Source organism: Microtus ochrogaster, linkage group LG8 (genome assembly GCF_000317375.1).
Source record: "Microtus ochrogaster isolate Prairie Vole_2 linkage group LG8, MicOch1.0, whole genome shotgun sequence".
In the NCBI taxonomy this organism is placed as follows: Eukaryota; Metazoa; Chordata; class Mammalia; order Rodentia; family Cricetidae; genus Microtus; species Microtus ochrogaster.
The window spans coordinates 26,548,175-26,565,789 of NC_022033.1; the positions used below are offsets into that span (position 1 = coordinate 26,548,175).

The 17,615-nt window shown below is 52.1% G+C and overlaps 2 protein-coding genes across 2 annotated transcripts in view; both read left to right on the forward strand.

Annotated features, from left to right (window-relative positions):
• Bpifb6 (BPI fold containing family B member 6) overlaps positions 1-5,020 on the forward strand; it is an 11,343-nt gene extending 6,323 nt beyond the window's left edge. The window contains exons 9-15 of the mRNA XM_026787029.1: positions 544-594; positions 947-1,120; positions 1,611-1,678; positions 3,139-3,184; positions 3,889-3,952; positions 4,298-4,374; positions 4,988-5,020. Coding sequence (XP_026642830.1) covers positions 544-594; positions 947-1,120; positions 1,611-1,678; positions 3,139-3,184; positions 3,889-3,952; positions 4,298-4,374; positions 4,988-5,020 — 513 coding nt within the window. The remainder of the gene's footprint in view (positions 1-543; positions 595-946; positions 1,121-1,610; positions 1,679-3,138; positions 3,185-3,888; positions 3,953-4,297; positions 4,375-4,987) is intronic.
• Positions 5,021-8,571: 3,551 nt separating this feature from the next.
• The window catches only part of Bpifb3 (BPI fold containing family B member 3), a 19,200-nt gene continuing 10,156 nt past the window's right edge, over positions 8,572-17,615 (forward strand). Inside the window, exons 1-6 of the mRNA XM_026787290.1 lie at positions 8,572-8,722; positions 12,206-12,331; positions 13,239-13,395; positions 14,916-15,020; positions 15,334-15,474; positions 16,595-16,658. Of these exons, the coding sequence (XP_026643091.1) occupies positions 8,572-8,722; positions 12,206-12,331; positions 13,239-13,395; positions 14,916-15,020; positions 15,334-15,474; positions 16,595-16,658 (744 nt within the window). The remainder of the gene's footprint in view (positions 8,723-12,205; positions 12,332-13,238; positions 13,396-14,915; positions 15,021-15,333; positions 15,475-16,594; positions 16,659-17,615) is intronic.

Consider the following 17,615-nt stretch of genomic DNA (forward strand, 5'->3'; position numbering starts at 1 on the left):
TTCATCCAGCCGGGTAGCCACCTGCGCATCCGTCCCCCTCCTCCATTGCCCCATCACGCCATATTACCACCCATCTTGCTGCCATCCATCCATCTTCTCACCAACCAGTTCATCTGTTTTCTTCCCAGGCACCATCTGGTTTCCACTCAGCTACTCCGCATCCATCCCACCCGTTACCACCCACGTTGGTCCCTTCCCCCCACTTCCATCTACTCATCTACCCACCCTCCCCCATTCCATCTGGTGTTCTGTGCCCCCTTCTGTTTGCCTGTCTGTCTATATACTTTCCCTCACACCTGGCCATGCTCCCATCCATCTTCCTGCATTTTCATTTAACATTTTCTCAGTATTTGACCTTGGGTCAGGAGCCACGGGAGCTGGGGTGTGTAAATAATGGTTGGGGGCCGGAGGGTCCTCCCCAGGTTGATTGCAGAGTTGTACGTGAGATGAAGGAAGAGGCTCTGAGGCCCCAGCTTCCTGAAGCAGAGTGGTGGATATCGGATAACAACTTTACACAGTGCCCACTTTGACTTTGATTTGTAGGTTGGTAAGCTGTCACACACCACTAGGACACTGGCTGGCTTCATCCCGAAGGTGAGTGCCCCAGTTACCTGTGACCACCGTGCTCATTTTGTCCTCCAGGCAAAGGACATTGGCTTGGGAGGCAGCCGCTCAATGTGCCTGCCCTTTGCCCAATGTGGAGACAGCCCAACCTTTCCACAGAGCACTCTCTGGGCTCAGTCACAGACAGCTCAGCTCTAGTATCTTGTGAGTCCTGCGTTCATCATGGAAATAGCTAAAATGTCATGTTTTGCCTCTTTCTTTTCCTAAGAGGCACAGCTGGGTCTTTGCATACTGAGCTTCCAGCAGGAACCAGCGACTTCCTGAGACACCCTTGGGCTGAAGTCCAAGGGCTGGCTTTGAGAGTATGCCTTGGACTTTGCAGGTGGCCAAGACCTACCACAAACCAAAGCCCTTGCTGATCAAAGTCAAGATAAACAAAGCCCCCAAGGTCACCATGAAGGCTGGAAAGAGCCTGATGCACCTTCACGGCAGCCTGGAGATGTTTGTAGCACGGCGACATGGCAAACACCCGAAATCCCTCTTCCTCCTGGAGACTGTGAGTAGAGCCCGTAGGTAGCCACTCTCATGTTGGATGCTCCTAGGCTGAGGGATGCTTGGATTTTAGTTAAGAGTCAAGGCACAGACGGAGTGACCTCACCTTTGGCATTACAACCTGCTATATGGTGGTTTAGTGTCTCCTCTCTCCCTCCAACACTCCTCAACCCCCAAGGATAGTAAAGCCTGCTCCAGAACTGTGGAAGACTAAAGAAACCCCCACATCCAGTGCTTGCTGAGAGATGTTTGAAGGGTCGATCAGGAGCTGTGCAGGGGAGGAGGTGTTGTTGAGAAGCATCTGTTACTACCATGTGCAGACATTAGCCATGGGTCAGGTGCTTAAGAAAGTTCATGCTGATCCAGGATAAGGAGAGATAAGGATCCCGGGAGAGGGGTGTAGAGAGGCTTCTGGGTTCAGTCCCAGGACAGGACAGGAAGCAGAGGTGCCAATGGAGGACCAACTGCCTTCTCTGCTCCCTCCCCCATGCCAGCACCTTGGTCTGGAAACCCACTACTCAGTGCATGAGAACCGGCTGCAGATGGCCACCTCTCTGGACAGGTAGGAGCTCTGGTACCATGGTGACATCCCTGTAGTAGCCCCGGCTCTATTCCCCACCTCACTCCCTTCTATCTCACCATCACCATTACCCACCATAGACTGGGTGACAACTGCATCGCTATGCCACTGTCACCACATGCTTCTGGCCTTATCCACTCTTGCTCTTGTCCATTGGCTTTCAACTCCAGCTTCTCCCCCACTCCCCCAGATCCATCCACCATAACCCACACTACCAGGATGCTCTAGTCATTCAGCCTGCTTTAGAACCCTCGCTAGCTCCGCACTGCCTATGTGGTCTTACCTTAAATCTTAGCTTGCCACTCCGAGGCTTTCTAAAATCTCCTTCCGCCCTTACTCTTCCACTTTGCTCTTCCGTAGTGAGTTTAGATTAGGTCTTTATCCCCCTTCATTCATAGGCCTTTGCCATTTCTTCCAAATGAACCAGGGCCCATCTCAATTGCTACTTCCCCCAGGGCATCTTTAGCTCTATGCTTTCCTCTAGTGAAGCACTGGCCACACACCTGATGTCCACTATCCTGCTTGGTTCTTACACTCTCAGGGAAAGGATCCTTACACCAGGGTTTACACTCAGCCACTCACTGGCTCCTCTGCTCGCCTCAGCAATTCATCTGAATTGAATTGTGTCAGGACTCTTTCAGTCAGAGTCCAGCTGGAGCTGCTTTGCAGCCTGATAGGGAATCTTTTGGCTCATGTGCCATTGGGATCCAAGCACTCAAAGTTCTCAAGACTCTGGCTCCCTCCTTCCCTTTCTCTGCTGAGCTCTTTGTTGCCTAAATTCTCAGGCAGCCTCTCCCCACCAGAAGGTAGTAAAGGTACCCCAACAGAGAGAGGTGACCCCAACAGAAAAAGGTGCCCTGGTCTAGTAGTTCTCATAGTCACCAAGGCCTGGAGTTTTGTTTGGGTCACATGGGCAAGGCTAGACCAATCATAGTTACCAAGAGACGGAGTGCTCATGGGTGGCCTGGTCCTGGGCTGCTGTCTCTGCTGGGGATTGTTTCCCCATGAGGTTGGCTGTAGAGATGTAGGGTATTTTGCTAAGATGGGGCATGGCCAGGCAGAATCCAGATGTGTGCCCAGTGTCCTGTCCTGATGCTGGTATGTGTTAGTGTCTCCTGGGAGCTATGTTGGGGAGGGGAAAGGAAGGACTTCCCTTTTGTCCTTCAAGGATTTGGGTCTGGCCTGCTGAGCTATAAATGGAGCTGCGTACATGATCAAGGACCCAGAGTTTGGAAGAGCAGGGTTCATGAGAGGCCATTCAGGAGGTCTGGGAGCCATGAGGACAGAATGGGAGGGGATGAGTGGTGGTCACCCTCCCATCACAGATCACATGCAAGCAGGTGGCAGACAGAACACCTGTAGGAGGCTGTGACACTAAAGACCCCTCTCTCAGTGACTCGCTCTGACCATGCTTTCTCCATATCCTTCCCTCTGCTTTGTAGTTTACTGAGCCTGTCCCGAGTGTCTTCTTCAATTGGCAGCTTCAATGTAAGTGTCCCGTCTGCTTTTGCCTGGCCATCTGAATGCAGCATGAGTTTACAGAGGATGGGCCCTACAATGGAATCAGAGTAAAGAGAGCAAGGCCACTCACATTCTTTGGGGCTCCTGGCACTATCTGACCTTGGTGAAGGCCCATATACTTCTGAGTCCTTGTTCCCTTTCCCATATAGAATGTGGACAATGCTATGGATTTATCCATTCTAAAAGCATTACCATGGTAGTGGCTTGACTGGCCTTCATTGGCCAGGCTGTAATTTCAATTAGTCTCTAGCCACAGGGCTGCCTGCACAGCACCCAATCAAGTAAGCACTATAGAACATTAGCCTCTATCCGTGTGGACATGTGAGCCTTCCTGGGAACCTGGGAGTAGGCATGGCCATAACTCACACTCATCGGCCCAAGGAGCTGGTGGACGCATGGCCAATATGAGCTCTGAGTTTTCTGTCAGATCAGGAGTGCAGGCCATGCACCCCTCCTTCCTCCTGAGTGTCCCCATTCCTGCACAGAGACCCATTACCCTACACGTCACCCGAACAGGGATTAGGAGCAGGGCAGGGCTTAGCCCCCAGGCCTGAGGCTGCTTAGACAAGCTGTATGCTGTCTCTAATGTCCTCTTTTGTGTTTCCCAGTGAGGGCAGGCTGAGGAGGGATGCTGAGCTGCCTTGGGGGGTTTCCCTGTCTTTCTCTTCCAGGAGACGAAGTTAACTGACTTCATCACTGATTATCTCCAGAAAGCCTACATCCCTGTGGTGAACGGTGAGGCTTCTCCAAGAATCAGAATGCACAACACCAAAGGGAGCTTTCACCTGTGAAATCTCTCAAAGTTTTGGGAGTAAATGAGCAATGGCTAAACATTGAGGACAAAGTAGGCTTAATGGCACCTTCTTGGAGGCAAAAGCCCATTTCATAATTTGGGCTCTGACCCTTGACCTCCTATCATGAATGTGATTTTGGCCTGTGATATAAAGGCAAGGCAGAGAGGTGCTCTCTGCCTGTGTGGCCAGCAGACATCAGGAACCCATCATGACACTATCTCCTACCATGCAGCTCCAGGCAGCGTCTTACTAATTGCCAAGCAGTTTTCCTGTGTTTGTTTCTCAGGTGTCCTCCATGTTGGGCTTCCACTCCCAGACCTTCTGGCTATCAATTACAACCTGGCTGAGTTGGACATAGTAGAGGTGAGGGAAGGGCTGGGGGAGGCCATGCCAATGAACACTTTGGCCAATGGGAGATGAGTAAGAGCTAGCCTCTGGCCAGCTGGAGGGGAAGAGTGGGAGAAGGGGAAGGCTATCACTGTAATCTCTCCAGTCCTGGAACAAGGGCCTTAGCCAGGACTGCACAGAAGGATTCTCCATCTTACCACTCTGTTGCTCTGTCACCTCAATCTCTCTATGTCCCTCCCCATTTCTGGGTTGAAATGGGGGTGAGAATGTGGACATCAACCTCAGAGAGCTGTCCTGATTTTCTAAGACAATGAACCTGAAGGCCCATAGTAAACGCTCGATAAATACAAACTTCTCATTGTATGTTGGGCTTTGAGCCTTGAGTGTTAAGTGGACGTTTCTCTCATGCTGTCTCTCTACTCTAGGAGGTGACAAGGTATATTCCTATTTGACAGTTGAAAAAGTGAAGGCTCAGAGGGGCAAAGGTACCTTCCTGGTCACAAGGCCTTTGCTTATAAAGTGTTGCTTTTCATCTCCTGGGCACGGCTGGTTCCATCTGTTCCTGAGCCTGGGTGTCTCTTTTCATCACTCCCAGCCCCCTCGTCACTCAGCCCTTTTCTCCCACCAGGGTGCCCTGGTGTTGGACTTGAAGATGGAATGACCATGGCAAGACTCTGACAACTGCCTTCAACTGCCATGGTTCTGTACCAGCAAAGGAACCCAAGTGTGAGCCAGATGTGCCTGGCCCTGACACCACTGGTTACTTCCTGTGACAGGAGAAAGTTAGAGGCCTGGTGGGCTTCGGAAATAAACAGGAAGAAGACTCTCACACAATTCAGTGTTTCTGTCTCTTTCTGTAGCCAACAAACATGTGTGGTTTTTTTGTTTTTGTTTTTGTTTTGTTTTGGTCCCCTTTGATGGGTTAGGGTCTAAAACCAGCCTGGGATCTGAAGGAAAGCTTACCCAGGTTTCGGGTGGGTTAGATATGTGTCAAGCATCTGCTAATAGTTACTCTCCATTCTTTCCCTGCCTTCGATTATCCAGAACCCATGGGAAAGACAAGTGGAGTCACCCTATTCACTGAGCAGATGGTGGAAGCCCGGAGTGGCTCACTTTCTGTCTAGGGTCTTCCTGCTTCAACTCTGTGCCCCAAGTCTTGGTAATCTGAAGATGTCTCTGTTCACATGGAGCCTGTGCCCAAGGAGTCTCTCCATGTGACCTCCTTTAGTCCTTATGGCTGAGGAGGTGACTGTCAACATTTCCCAGACAGGGAAGCTGAAGCTCAGAGTGGCCTGACCAGCACATAGAGGCACATCAGGGCACAGGGCTGGGATTGGAACTTGGGCTCTGCAGCTAGCCTGCTTTGGCTTGACTCAACCCTGCCTCTTTCTCTGCTGTGTGTTTTGGGTGAATTATGGTACCAATGAGAGTCTCATTTTTCCTTACCTGTACCAGTGCCAATCCCAGCAGGGCAGTTGTAAAGTTTATACGACTGGCATCGTAGGTAGTGCTCAGACAGAGGAAAAAGTGCTAGCTCAGATGGGGTTCTGAGGCCTCAAGTGAGCAGGTGTCTCTGAGCCAGGGTGTGGCTGAGCACCACGGAGTGTATGAGCATCTGGCCATGTATAGCAGGTTTGGGATCTGGGGCCACCATAAGCACTAGAAGGTCATGTGTAAGAGAGGCCTGAGTGTCTGCAGTATTTGCCTGTGTCTGAACATGCCCCTCCATTTACACATAACCTGGCCAGAATGCCCCTGTGCCTCCCATTTGCGCTCTGCCCTTTTCTTGGGATTCCTAGTATGTATAAATACATATACACATACATACACATTCTTAATATATATATTCCAGCTAGGGCTGGAACCCAGGACCTCACCAGAACAGCTGGGCAAGTGTTCTACCATTGAACAAATTCCTAGTTTCATGGTTTTTAAATTGACTTTTTTTTTTTTTGAGACAGGGTTTCTGTGTTACAGTCCTAGCTATCCTGGAGCTAGCCCTTATAGACCAGGTTGGCCTCTAACTCACAGAAATCTGTGTGCCTCTGCCTCCTGAGTGCTGGGATTAAAGGCATGAGCCACCACCGCCCAGCTTTAAATTGATTCTTTTTAATCTACATGCACATTTACACCTAGCGAAGTTAAATGTGTATGTTTTAAGTCAATGCTGAAAATGAGTATGACCTGCTAGAATGTAAAATTCATACAAACCCAGCCATGTGTATTGGACTCTTCCTGTGATCAGCCCTGGAGAGCACCAGGGTGGTGGCTGAGCGTCTGTGCATCCATACTCTGGTGTGTACGTGTGTCACAACGCTGTGTCTGCATATGGCAAGGCTCTGGTGTAGAAGTTGGGGACAGATGTGAGTGCGAGGAGCCTATGTCTGGCACCTGCCCAGAGACTGGCTAGGATACCAGTGCTCCTCAAGCCCATGGAGCCTGACAGGTGGCTCTCTTCCAACCTGGCATAGATCCATACCACAGAGGAGGAAGGTCCGGATGCCAGGGCCATGCCCTTGTCCCTCACCGTCACCTAATCCCATCAGCCATCATCCCCTGGGCTGTGGAACAATAGCAACCTTGAAGCAGTACTGGCAGGTCCCGATGTCTAGTTAATCCATGGGCGGTGACACTTGACACGGTGTTAGAGATTTCTCTGTCCCTGTGTGTTCAGGAACATACTCACGGCCGCTTACAGACTTATAGTCACCTTACCAGGTCTAGTGTGCAGCTGGGAAACCAAGGCACAGTGTGTTAGAGGGAAGTCCTGGGTCTACTGGGACCCCAGGCACAGTGTAGCTTCTCACACATGGCAGCTCCTGCCCGAGTCTCTGTTTCTTTGGGCAAGGTCTGTATGCTTGCTGTGTGTTCAGACCCTTTCAGATTGGCTCTGGGAAGGACAAGACCAGGCAAGGGAGCTTGGTGCCTTCACTTGGCTCCATAACGGATGCCCTCTGCCCCTGGACTCTCTCACTTTTCAAGACTCCGCCAACTGCAGCAGATGAAAGTGAGGCTCAGAGGAGTGAGGCAGCTTCCCTGATGGCCCACACGTGTATATGAGGCTGGCCTTGAACTCATCTGCCTGCATCTCAGCCAGTCTCCTTCCCGCTCCTCTCTGAGCACTGAGCACTGCATAGATCATGTAAAGAAGCTGAGATGCAAGGCCCCAGAGCAGGCAGGGAGCTGAGCTAGGTCTTCAGTGCAGATCCATGACTACCAATCTCCAGGGACACGCCAGGGTAGCCGACACGGTGATGCTCCTCAGAGCAGTGTCCCCCATACCCTGCTTCTCCACCCTCTGTCCACTGTTTGCTCAGGTACCTCCCAGGATGTTACCATCATCAGAGCCTCTAGCACCCTTTCCCCCCATTTCCCAATGCCCTTGTCGGGCGTCAATCTGCAGTAGGAGCAATCACAGGAGATGAGCCCATTGCAGATGTGAAAATGGCTCTACCAGGCCTAGGACCTAGGACTGCACAGGGTGGGGAGGGTGTCTTTTGCCTCCTCTGCCCTGATGCCTTCCATAGTTCCTATACCCACCACCAGGCCTGCATACCACCTTCTTAAACACGCAGGCTACAGCCCTCTGCCCTTAGTCTGCTGGGTGGGGTCTGTGAAAAGTAGGACCCCGAGATAGCAAGATAGCATTTTCATGAGTCTCCTCCACCGACAGAATCCACTCCTTGGTCCTACATGAGGTGGTGGGGGATGCCTGGGCTGCAAGTAGGGATGGAGACCTTGGGAGGGGGATGTAGACCTGGAGGAAAAAGAGAGAAAGCAAGCAAGGAACCAGCAGCATTCTTGCCTTCCAAGAGGCTGAGCCAGGCAGGTGAGCAGGGTCAGCGTGGAGTGAGAGAGGTCAGGTGTGTTGCTGTTGTTTCCTCCCAGGATTTTTGTTTGTTTGTTTGTTTTTGAGACAAGGTCTCTCTAGACAGACTAGGTTGGCCTCATATTCACAGCAATTATTGTGACATGGTGAATGAGGGCCCGACAAGGCAATAGTGCCTGCGTCCTTCTCCGAGGCTGCCCGGACCCTCACATCCTCTGTTGGCTATGTAGTTCATCGAGTGGCCAATAACTTGGAGGCTGAGGCTGCATTGTGATGGCCTTGGGCCAGCTGCTTCCCTTCGGCCTGCCCTGGGCTCCTGGGGGAGTAGGAGATGATATAGAATGAAGGTCCCTGGACCAGGATGGCACCAGACGCAGTTACCCATGCAGAGGCTGTGTGCACAGTCAATGCTGAATAGACGAGGGGGGTGCCGCTCCTTCTTCCTCCTCCAGAGCGTCTTCAATGCATTGCGGCTACCTGGTGCTGGTGGGCATGGAGCGGCAGTACTGGTGGCACCCATACGCCTGGCTGGAAGTGAGGGCCCACTTAGCATAACCACTCAGGAGAGGCCTAGCTGGTACGGTCATGCCAAGTGGTCCCTGCTTCCACCACTTGCGAGTAGACTTGTAGACTCTGCTCCTTACTGTTCACCCAAGAAATGGAAACTGTAAATACATGTCCACAAAAAGATGTGACAAAAATGTACATTGTCGCTTCATTCATAATAGCCAATGGCCAGAAGGCCCCAATGCTTCTAGATGGAAGATGGCAAAAGCAACCGAACCATGGAGCATCCGTGTGTGGAGTAGCCCCTGATGGAGAAACACTGTTCCTCACATGACCACGTGAAGCAGTTATGTGGACATGGAGCATCAGTAGGAGGGAGCTCACAGGACACAGACACCATTGTATGCTATCCCCAGCCACTGTGTCAGGACAGTGGTCAGCTTTGGTGGGCTGTGATTTGGAGGGCCACCAGGGGACTTTGGAAGCATCCAGTTTAAAAGTTCAACAAGCTACATACTTGAAACCCACGGCCCCTTTCTGCTTGGGTTCCATATTTCAAGATGCTTGCTGTTCAGAGAGCTGTGGTGGAGAAATGGACCAGGCCTGCATCAGGAAGAAGGTGGCTCCCGGCTTTAGCATTGCTGTGAGCAGTCAGGTTAGTGCTATTGCTCTTGCTCCTCTTCCTGGAGGGCCCTCAAGGAGACACCACAGACACATGGTGGTCACCTGGGCTGTCACAAGCTCTCAGGAAGGTCCAGGGGACAGAGCTGGGCTCAGAGGTGGTGCCTCACTCAGTATAGAGTTCCAGAAGACCTCTTGGAGGAGGTAATGCTGGGACAGACCCCTGCAGAACTAAGCCCCCTAGTGTCCCCTCCAAATCATGGCCCACCAAAGTTTTATTTCTGCCCGTGGTTGTTGACTGGTATGTGTGTGTGTTCCCTTCAGAACTTTGTGCCCACAGACTGCCATTGCTTAAAAAGAAGGAAAAGCCGCTCATCCCAGTGCTCTGAGAACACATTAAATGGGAACATGCTGGCTATCTGTGCGTGGTTAAGTAAATCATACTATGAAGATTAATTTTATCAACCTCTGTCATTTTTAATTCATGACTGCTGAAATGCTAAAGGGTGTGGCAGCCCTGGGGATCAAGGCTGCTTTTTCTGTTCATAGGGATACCCCACATTAGGTAAACAGTAGGCACCCCACAATGGACCTGCTGTAGAAGGACTGACTGACTGACTGACTAACTGAATGTCTCTGCACCATTTTCCTGAAACTGAGTGCTCTGGAGTCCTGGACACCCCAAGCCTTGGGGGTGGCTGAAGTTGGTGACCCTTCCCCAAGTAGCCCCAGTCCCCTTCCCAAGGCCTGAATTTCTCCATGCTAGGCCTGCGGTTGGATTACAGGTCAAGAGGGTCCAGTAGTTTAAGCAGCTTCCTTCCCTCCAGGCCATTTTAAAAGGTGGGCAAGGGAGGCGAGGTGGACCCTGTGCCATTGGGGTGACTGTTAGGGACTAAAAGAGAACTCTATGGGACTGCCAGAGCCCCGCTCACCCTAGCTGGGGAGAGGGGCTGGCCCCTGTGGCTTCTATGCATTTCTTCCTGCCCCTGGGCGCTGACCCCAGCCCCTGGCTTTCTCTACAGAAGGAAGGCTTAGTTCAGGCCCTCGGGGAAAACCGCAATTTGCTCCTGACATGACATATTGACGGGTTTCTGGCGGCTGTGTCCCCTTTGTGTCCCCGAGCGGCTGTGGATATATAAGGGCTGCCCCTGGGCTCAAGTGTGGAGGAGTTGACAGGAGGCTGGAAACCCGCCTGCAGAGCAGGAGGAACAGGCTGGTAAGGTGGCCTCAGGTGGCCTGGCCCATTCTAATCCCCTCCTCAGACCCAGTGACTCTTGCTGTTCCATCTGAATAATGGGTATAGAATGAATCTCTCTCAGAGGGAAGAGGGGCCTGGGAGCACCTGGAGGGCAGCAGGAGGGAACCTCCCAACTTACAGGTCTGGGGTCCTTGCTGTATAAGGCCATGGCAGGGCTGGATGGACGAGGGCCCAAATTTCCCATGGACAGAGTTCCAGACTAGAATTTCTTTCTCTAAATGGTGGGACCCGACTGGCCTTCTACGATCCTGGTGTTCCCTCTGTGAGAGACCCTAGGGTGACAAGGCCACTCAGGACCACGTCTTAGTAAACAAGGTGTACAGTCAAGTTTGTTGTTGGGTCACATGGTGCCGAGGACACCTTTGTGCCAGGGAGAAGGTTCCTGTTCTGGGTTAACTCAGTCTGTACTAGAGCCCGCAGCTTAGTGAGTGATGAGCTACTGGATCCTGCCCTCATCCCATGACAGGCGCCTTCCTGTGCACAGGCCAGTTACATTGAGACACAAGACACAGTCCACCCCCCCCCCCACTGCCTGTAGCTTACAGAGTTGGCCAGCAAGGATATGGACACATTTGAATAAATGCAACTTGTGAGAACTTCCTCAAAATAAATATCCCAGTGATCGGTAGGATTCTTGAGACAAAGCAAGGGGAGGGGCCTCTCTCAGAAGGCGGCTAACCGGATGGACTAGGAATCGCTACAGAGACTTCCTAGCGACTGGAATAACATGTGCAAAGGCCCTGGGGTGGGGCTGGATTTAGTATATTTAAAACTAAGGTGGTAACAAAGATTTGTGGGTAATGGTGAGGAGTCCTGGGCCTCACTCAGCCTTGGGTAGTAGGAGCCACTGAGGGTATCCAGAGGGAGGAATAGATGGGGGTGTGCCTAAAGAGAAGTCAGCTCTGTGGATTTATAGTTACAACCAAATATTTTTGCTCTGCCTTCAGCCCCTTTCCCATTGCAGTGGCAATCAGAATAGAGGTGGAGAGGAGGGATAGGTGAGGCGGAGTGCTGCATGTCTCTGACCAGCCACTCCTGACATGGGATTGGCAGCCAGCAAGGAAGCAACCTGGAGCCACAGAGGATCTCACTGAAGTGTGTACCCTAGACCCTGCCAGGCTTACAGTGTCACATGACAACTTTTGTTTTGTTTTGTTTTTTGTTTTCAAGACAGGGTTTCTCTGTAGCTTTGGAGGCTGTCCTGAAACTAGCTCTTGTAGACCAGGCTGGCCTCGAACTTGCAGAGATCTGCCTGTCTCTGCCTCCCGAGTGCTGGGATTAAAGGTGTGCACCCCCACCGCCCGGCTCACATGACAACTTCTAAGCCACATGGATTCAGACTGGAATGTTGGTCCCGTTGGTGGTTAGCTCTTGGTTGAGTTCTCTCTAATTTCTGGGCCTCATTCCCCCCCCCCCACACACACACACAAAAAGGGATCCAATGCAGGCCTCGGAAGCTGTGCTGGGCAGTGCAATGCTTGCTCTATGTGCTGCCTGGATAGGGCAGGAATAAAGCCACACCTGGGTGTCCAGGAAGGAAAGAGGGCCACAGAGCAGCAGTGACAGTAATGGAGAGCAAGAGGGGACAAGCTGGGCGTACGGAACTGGTCAAGTCTTTCCCCCCAACCCAGGTGTGCAGCTGACAATGCTGGGCGTGTCCACCCTGCTCCTGCTCTGGGGCCTGGCCACTCCAAGCCTGGGCTTGCTTGAGACAGTCGGCACACTTGCTCGGATCGACAAAGATGAACTGGGCAAAGGTGAGTCAGGGGCAGGTGGGCAGACTGGAGGGACCCCTCTGCAATCGTCTGCATCAGAGGCAGACATTCGAGCTGAGGCTCTCAGTGCTCAGCTGGCACTTTCTGCTATATTCTGTGGGGACCCCGGAGGAGCCAGCAGCACACACTCTGACATGGACTTGCTCTCCAACTCCTCCAGTGGCGACTGTCGCCATTTCCTCTGAGCAGAGAACTGGACTGTGTGGAGTTGCCTGGGCCTGGGGACAGGCATGGAGAAGGGCCTGACTGGGTCATATCTCCACCTCATGTCTTTGGGGTGACCATTTCAGGGACAATGCAGGGTTACCCACGGTGGGCCTTTTCCATCCTGCCCTCCCATAGCTACAGAGCCAGGGTGTGGACCTCAAGGCTTGGGTTAGCTCCTGCACTGCCTTCAGTCCCTGGGTCCACTCTCCAGTCCGGTTGCAGGGAAGCCCTGGGTCTCCAGTCCGGTTGCAGGGTAGCCCTGGGTCTCCAGTCTGGTTCCAGGGAAGCCCTGGGTCTCCAGTCTGGTTCCAGGGAAGCCCTGGGTCTCCAGTCTGGTTCCAGGGAAGCCCTGGGTCTCCAGTCCGGTTGCAGGGTAGCCCTGGGATCTGGAGCCGAGTTTAACTCCAGGCCCTCACATCACATTTGCTCTGACACTGGGCAAGTGTCTGCCCCTTTCAGCCTTTTGTCTATCTCAGATGAATGGATTGTCAGGGGGTGTGGTCATTTATTCCTGGCACTCCCTGGGTACCATAAGTGGGGCCAGTGGGAGGAGTTCCTACCCCTTGAAGTGACATGTCAATCCTAGTGGAAACAGCTAAAAGGAAAAGGTACCGGCCTCGGTCCTGGTCCTCAGTGTGGAAGAAGAGTTTATTGATCTTCCTCCTTCCCACCCTCTCTGCAGCCATCCAGAACTCGCTGGTTGGGGGCCCTATTCTACAAAACGTGTTGGGAACCGTGACATCTGTGAACCAGGGCCTCCTGGGCGCAGGCGGGCTGCTTGGAGGAGGCGGTCTGCTGAGCTACGGGGGCATCTTCAGTCTTGTGGAGGAACTCTCGGGGTGAGGCGGCAGGGCTCCGCAGGGTTCTGCAGGAAGGCTTGCCCCTGCTTGCTGCTGGGAGGAGCTATGGTCATTGGTGGGCAGTGAGGGTGGTGCAGGAAGGGGAATAATGACTGTGAGCCTGGCAGGACATGGACAGCCTCTTTCCACTGGCACGCAGGGGCTGGAGACAATTGTAGTCACTTGCTGTGTGACCCTGGGAAGGTTGCTTGATTTCTCTGGGCTAAGCCAGGTGTCTGTCTGGCTCCTTCCCTCATCTCTTTTGGGAGTCTGCTCAGAAGACCCTGGGCCTGCTGAGCTCCTCCTCATCCCCTCTACACCTCAGGGTCTCTCGATGACATTCTGTACACACCGCACATTTTGCTGGTTTGTCTTTGTCACCATGGCAGATTATAAAACCAAGGAGGGGAAGAATTCTCCTCTGGGCTGTTTATTGGAATGCCCTCGCCGTATAAACAGGGTGTCGTGATAATTTTAGGATGAAAGAAATGGCAGGTGGCTAATACATTTAGCAGGATAGTCACCAGCAGGGGTTTCTAGGTGACCCTAAGGGCTGCTGGGAAGTTGGTCTACTAAGTGCAGCGACGGGACAAGTGTCAACTCCCTCCACAGGTGAGCAGGTGGGAGCCCCACAGGGAAGGAAGGTTCTTGCTGTGCCCACTCAGGGATAGAGAAGACTCTGTGTGACTGCAGCCCACACTGCTTACTCATGGCTGGAGTGAGTCAGGGCAGCCAGTCAGTTGAGGAGCACGGGCTTGTGATGGCAGAGGAGATGGGGGCCTGGTCCTCATGTAGCACCCACGTCTACTAAGGGGACTGGTGATGGCTGATAGCATTGAGCTTCATCGAATAACTCTGAGCTAGACCTTGTCAATGCTCGGGTTTTACACACACAGATACTGACCCACCACAGCAGTATGACACTTCCGTAGTCACAGGTAGCCACAGAGCACGGGTGTGAAGCATTGATTGGATACCATGATGTTAGGACAGCATTAATATGTATGCAGCAGGCCAAATAGAACCATGTATTCAGTGAGCACTCAATAAATGCTATCACTATTATTAAGGTCCACATCTCTGTGGACCTCCCTGACTGAATGAGTCTCACATTGTCCTTGCTTCAAGGAGCCGTAGAATGTGCCAAAGCCTGATATGGCAGGGCTATAAGCTGCAGGCTGAGAACCAGGAAGGAGGACTTCCTAGATGAGGGGATGTCTGACTGAAATCAGGAGGCCCAGGAGGACTCAGCTGGAAGAGGACGCTAAGTTAAAGAGAGTCAGGAATGAGTGCTCCAGACAGAAATAGTGAGAATGAGCTGGAAGGATAATGAGAAATCCCGTGTAGGGTGTTCTCTATGTAGAACCCCATGTCACAGGCTGCCAAATAGGATCCGGCCTCCAACTCTGATGCTAGGGTTACACTGCTGAGCATGGACCATTCTTGGAATCTGCTGGTCAGGTTCTCCCAGGCCTGGTGGCATATGTAGGAGTAAGCAGCCCACTCCACCCCTTCTCCAGGCTGAAGATAGAGGAAATTACTCTGCCCAAAGTGTCCCTCAAGTTGCTGCCGGGGTTTGGGGTGCAGCTGAGCCTGCACACCAAGGTTAGCCTGCATGGCTCTGGGTGAGTGTGCTTCTGGGAGCCCCTATCCACTACACCCCCCCATTTCCTCTACCTTACTTCCTCCCCAAGGGACTCCCATTCTGTTAGTCTTGGGCCCCATTCTATTCCCTTCTCCCAGAGAACCCCACCTCATTGATGATCCTCAGGCTTCCATGGCGTTTCCCGGGTCCTCTTCCACTGCCTGAGGTGGGGCGAGGGGAGTGCCGATGCTTGGGAACCAGGCCCCCTGCCATCCAGATCCAAGGATGGAGTGGGCGTGGTGAGATGGGGAAGGTCTGGGAGGCAGGCCATATTCATTTTTGGAGTTTTGCAGTCCTCTGGTGGGCCTTCTGCAGCTGGCTGCAGAGGTGAATGTGTCCTCGAAGGTGGCACTGGGTATGAGCCCACGGGGGACACCCATCCTGGTCCTTAAGCGCTGCAACACTCTCCTGGGCCACACCAGTGTGATGTCAGGGTGAGTCTTTGGCTTGTACACATTCATCATGGGATGCCTGTCTCCCAGGTCTGCCTGAGAATGTCATGCTGCCCTGCAGTCCCAGGGTTTGTCCTAGACGTGAGAACCAAGTCATAGCGCACAACACACCTAGTCCAGAGTGATGTCCTCCTGTTTCTAGGGTCCCGCTCAGGGCTCCCTGTCCCTAAGAATCATCTCTGCTCACAGCATGTAAGAGCCTCAGCTGTGGCTCTGACTTGTGTGATTCTGGATCCATTGGTCCATGTCAGGGCCTCAGTGTCTCCTGTGTGTGTCTGCAAACACCTTCATAGTTACCACTTTCTGCGGGCACCCACTCACCTGCCCATACTCATGATCAGCCTCACTCCAGGAGAGAGCAGAGCCCACATAGGGCAAGGGGCCTGCCCAAGCTCCCACGCACAGATGAGACAAACATGGAAGGTGGTCTCTGACCACTGCACTGCCCTCTCCTGGCCCACTCCTCCTCTGCCTCCCTGGCACTGTCTTCATCCTAGGCCAAGTCCCAGCTTCCTGATCTTGCTGGCTTAGTTTTATCTCCAGCAAAGAATGCAGTTCCTCTGTAAAGGCTTTACCAAGGGTGGGGGCTTTGGGCTCCTTAAATTCTAGCATGTGTTCTGATGCACTGGACGTGGTAAGCCCAGGGAACTGCTGCTATCTTGGAATATGGCTTTATGGAGATATGACCCTGTACCCCCATAACTTCCAGACAGGCCTGAATCCAACCAGTATCACTTATTCTCAGGCCATCTTCCTGTCATTCATTCATTCATTCATGTTTATTGAGCCCCATGCTAAGCCAGGCATTGCTGCCCATGCAGATGACCCTTGCCTACACCTGTTGGATGAAACCTGGGGTCAGACACTTCCAGAGCACAGGTTGCATAGTAGGCTTGTGAGGGATCCTCACAGTGGCATAGGATAGGGTGGGGCTGTCTAGCCAGGGAAGCTGAAGCCTTGGATGGACCAACGTAAGGCAGGGCCAGGGCTTAAATACAGGTCCCTAAAGCCCCAGCCAACCTCACAAAAGGAAGAGACAGGAGAAAAGCAGAGGCCCTGGTCCACCTGCCCTGATGCCCACCTTCATGTCTCCTCCATCCAGGCTGCTGCCCACACCGATCTTTGGACTTGTAGAACAGACACTCTGCAAAGTGCTGCCTGGCCTGGTGAGTGTGCCCCACCCCCTGCCCAGGCCACCAAGGGTAGTTACCTGGCATCTCTAACTGAGGAGAACTGTGTAGGTGGAGTGGATAGATAGTCTGCCCTGGACTGAAGGAAGCCGTGTAGCCATGGGAGGGGAGAAGACAGCTCGGGTGGACTCAAGGACGTTCACCCTGGGCTCTGGGGCTGAGCATGGGCTCCTGGTTCTGTGTTCTGGCAACACTTTCTTTCCTTCTTTCTTTCCTTATTTTCTTTCTTTCTTTCTTTCTTTCTTTCTTTCTTTCTTTCTTTCTTTCTTTCTTTCTTTTTTCTTTCTTTCTTTCTCCCTTCCTTCCTTTCTTTGTAACATATCTCAATTGTTTTTATTGAAATATATATTTTTATATTTATAAATAAATATATAATTATATATAATTTCTCTGAGCCCCCTCCTTTCCTTCCCTTCCCCCTTCTACCCTCTCCCATGATCCCCACACTCCCAGTTTACTCAGAAGATCTTTTTCTACTTCCCATGTAGATTAGATCCATGCATGTCTCTCTTAGGGTCCTCTTTGTTGTCTAGGTTCTCTGGGGTTGTGGATTGTAGGCTGGTTATTCTTTGCTTTATGTCTAAAAGCCACTTATGAGTGAGTAGATATTATATTTGTCTCTCTGGATCTGGGTTACCTTATTCAATATGATGCTTTCTCGATCCATCTTTTTGCCCGCAAATTTCAAGGTGTCGTTTTCCCAGCTGTGTAGTACTCCATTGTGTAAATATACCACATTTTCCTTATCCATTCCTCGGTCGAGGGGCATTTAGGTTGTTTCTAGGTTCTGGCTATGACAAACAATGCCGCTATGAACATAGTTGAGCACATGTCCTTGTGATATGATTGAACATCCTTTGGGTATCTGACAACACTTTCACCAGAGTCCTTGGTTGTTATTCTGGGTGGGTTTGTGCTTCGAGGTCAATGCTG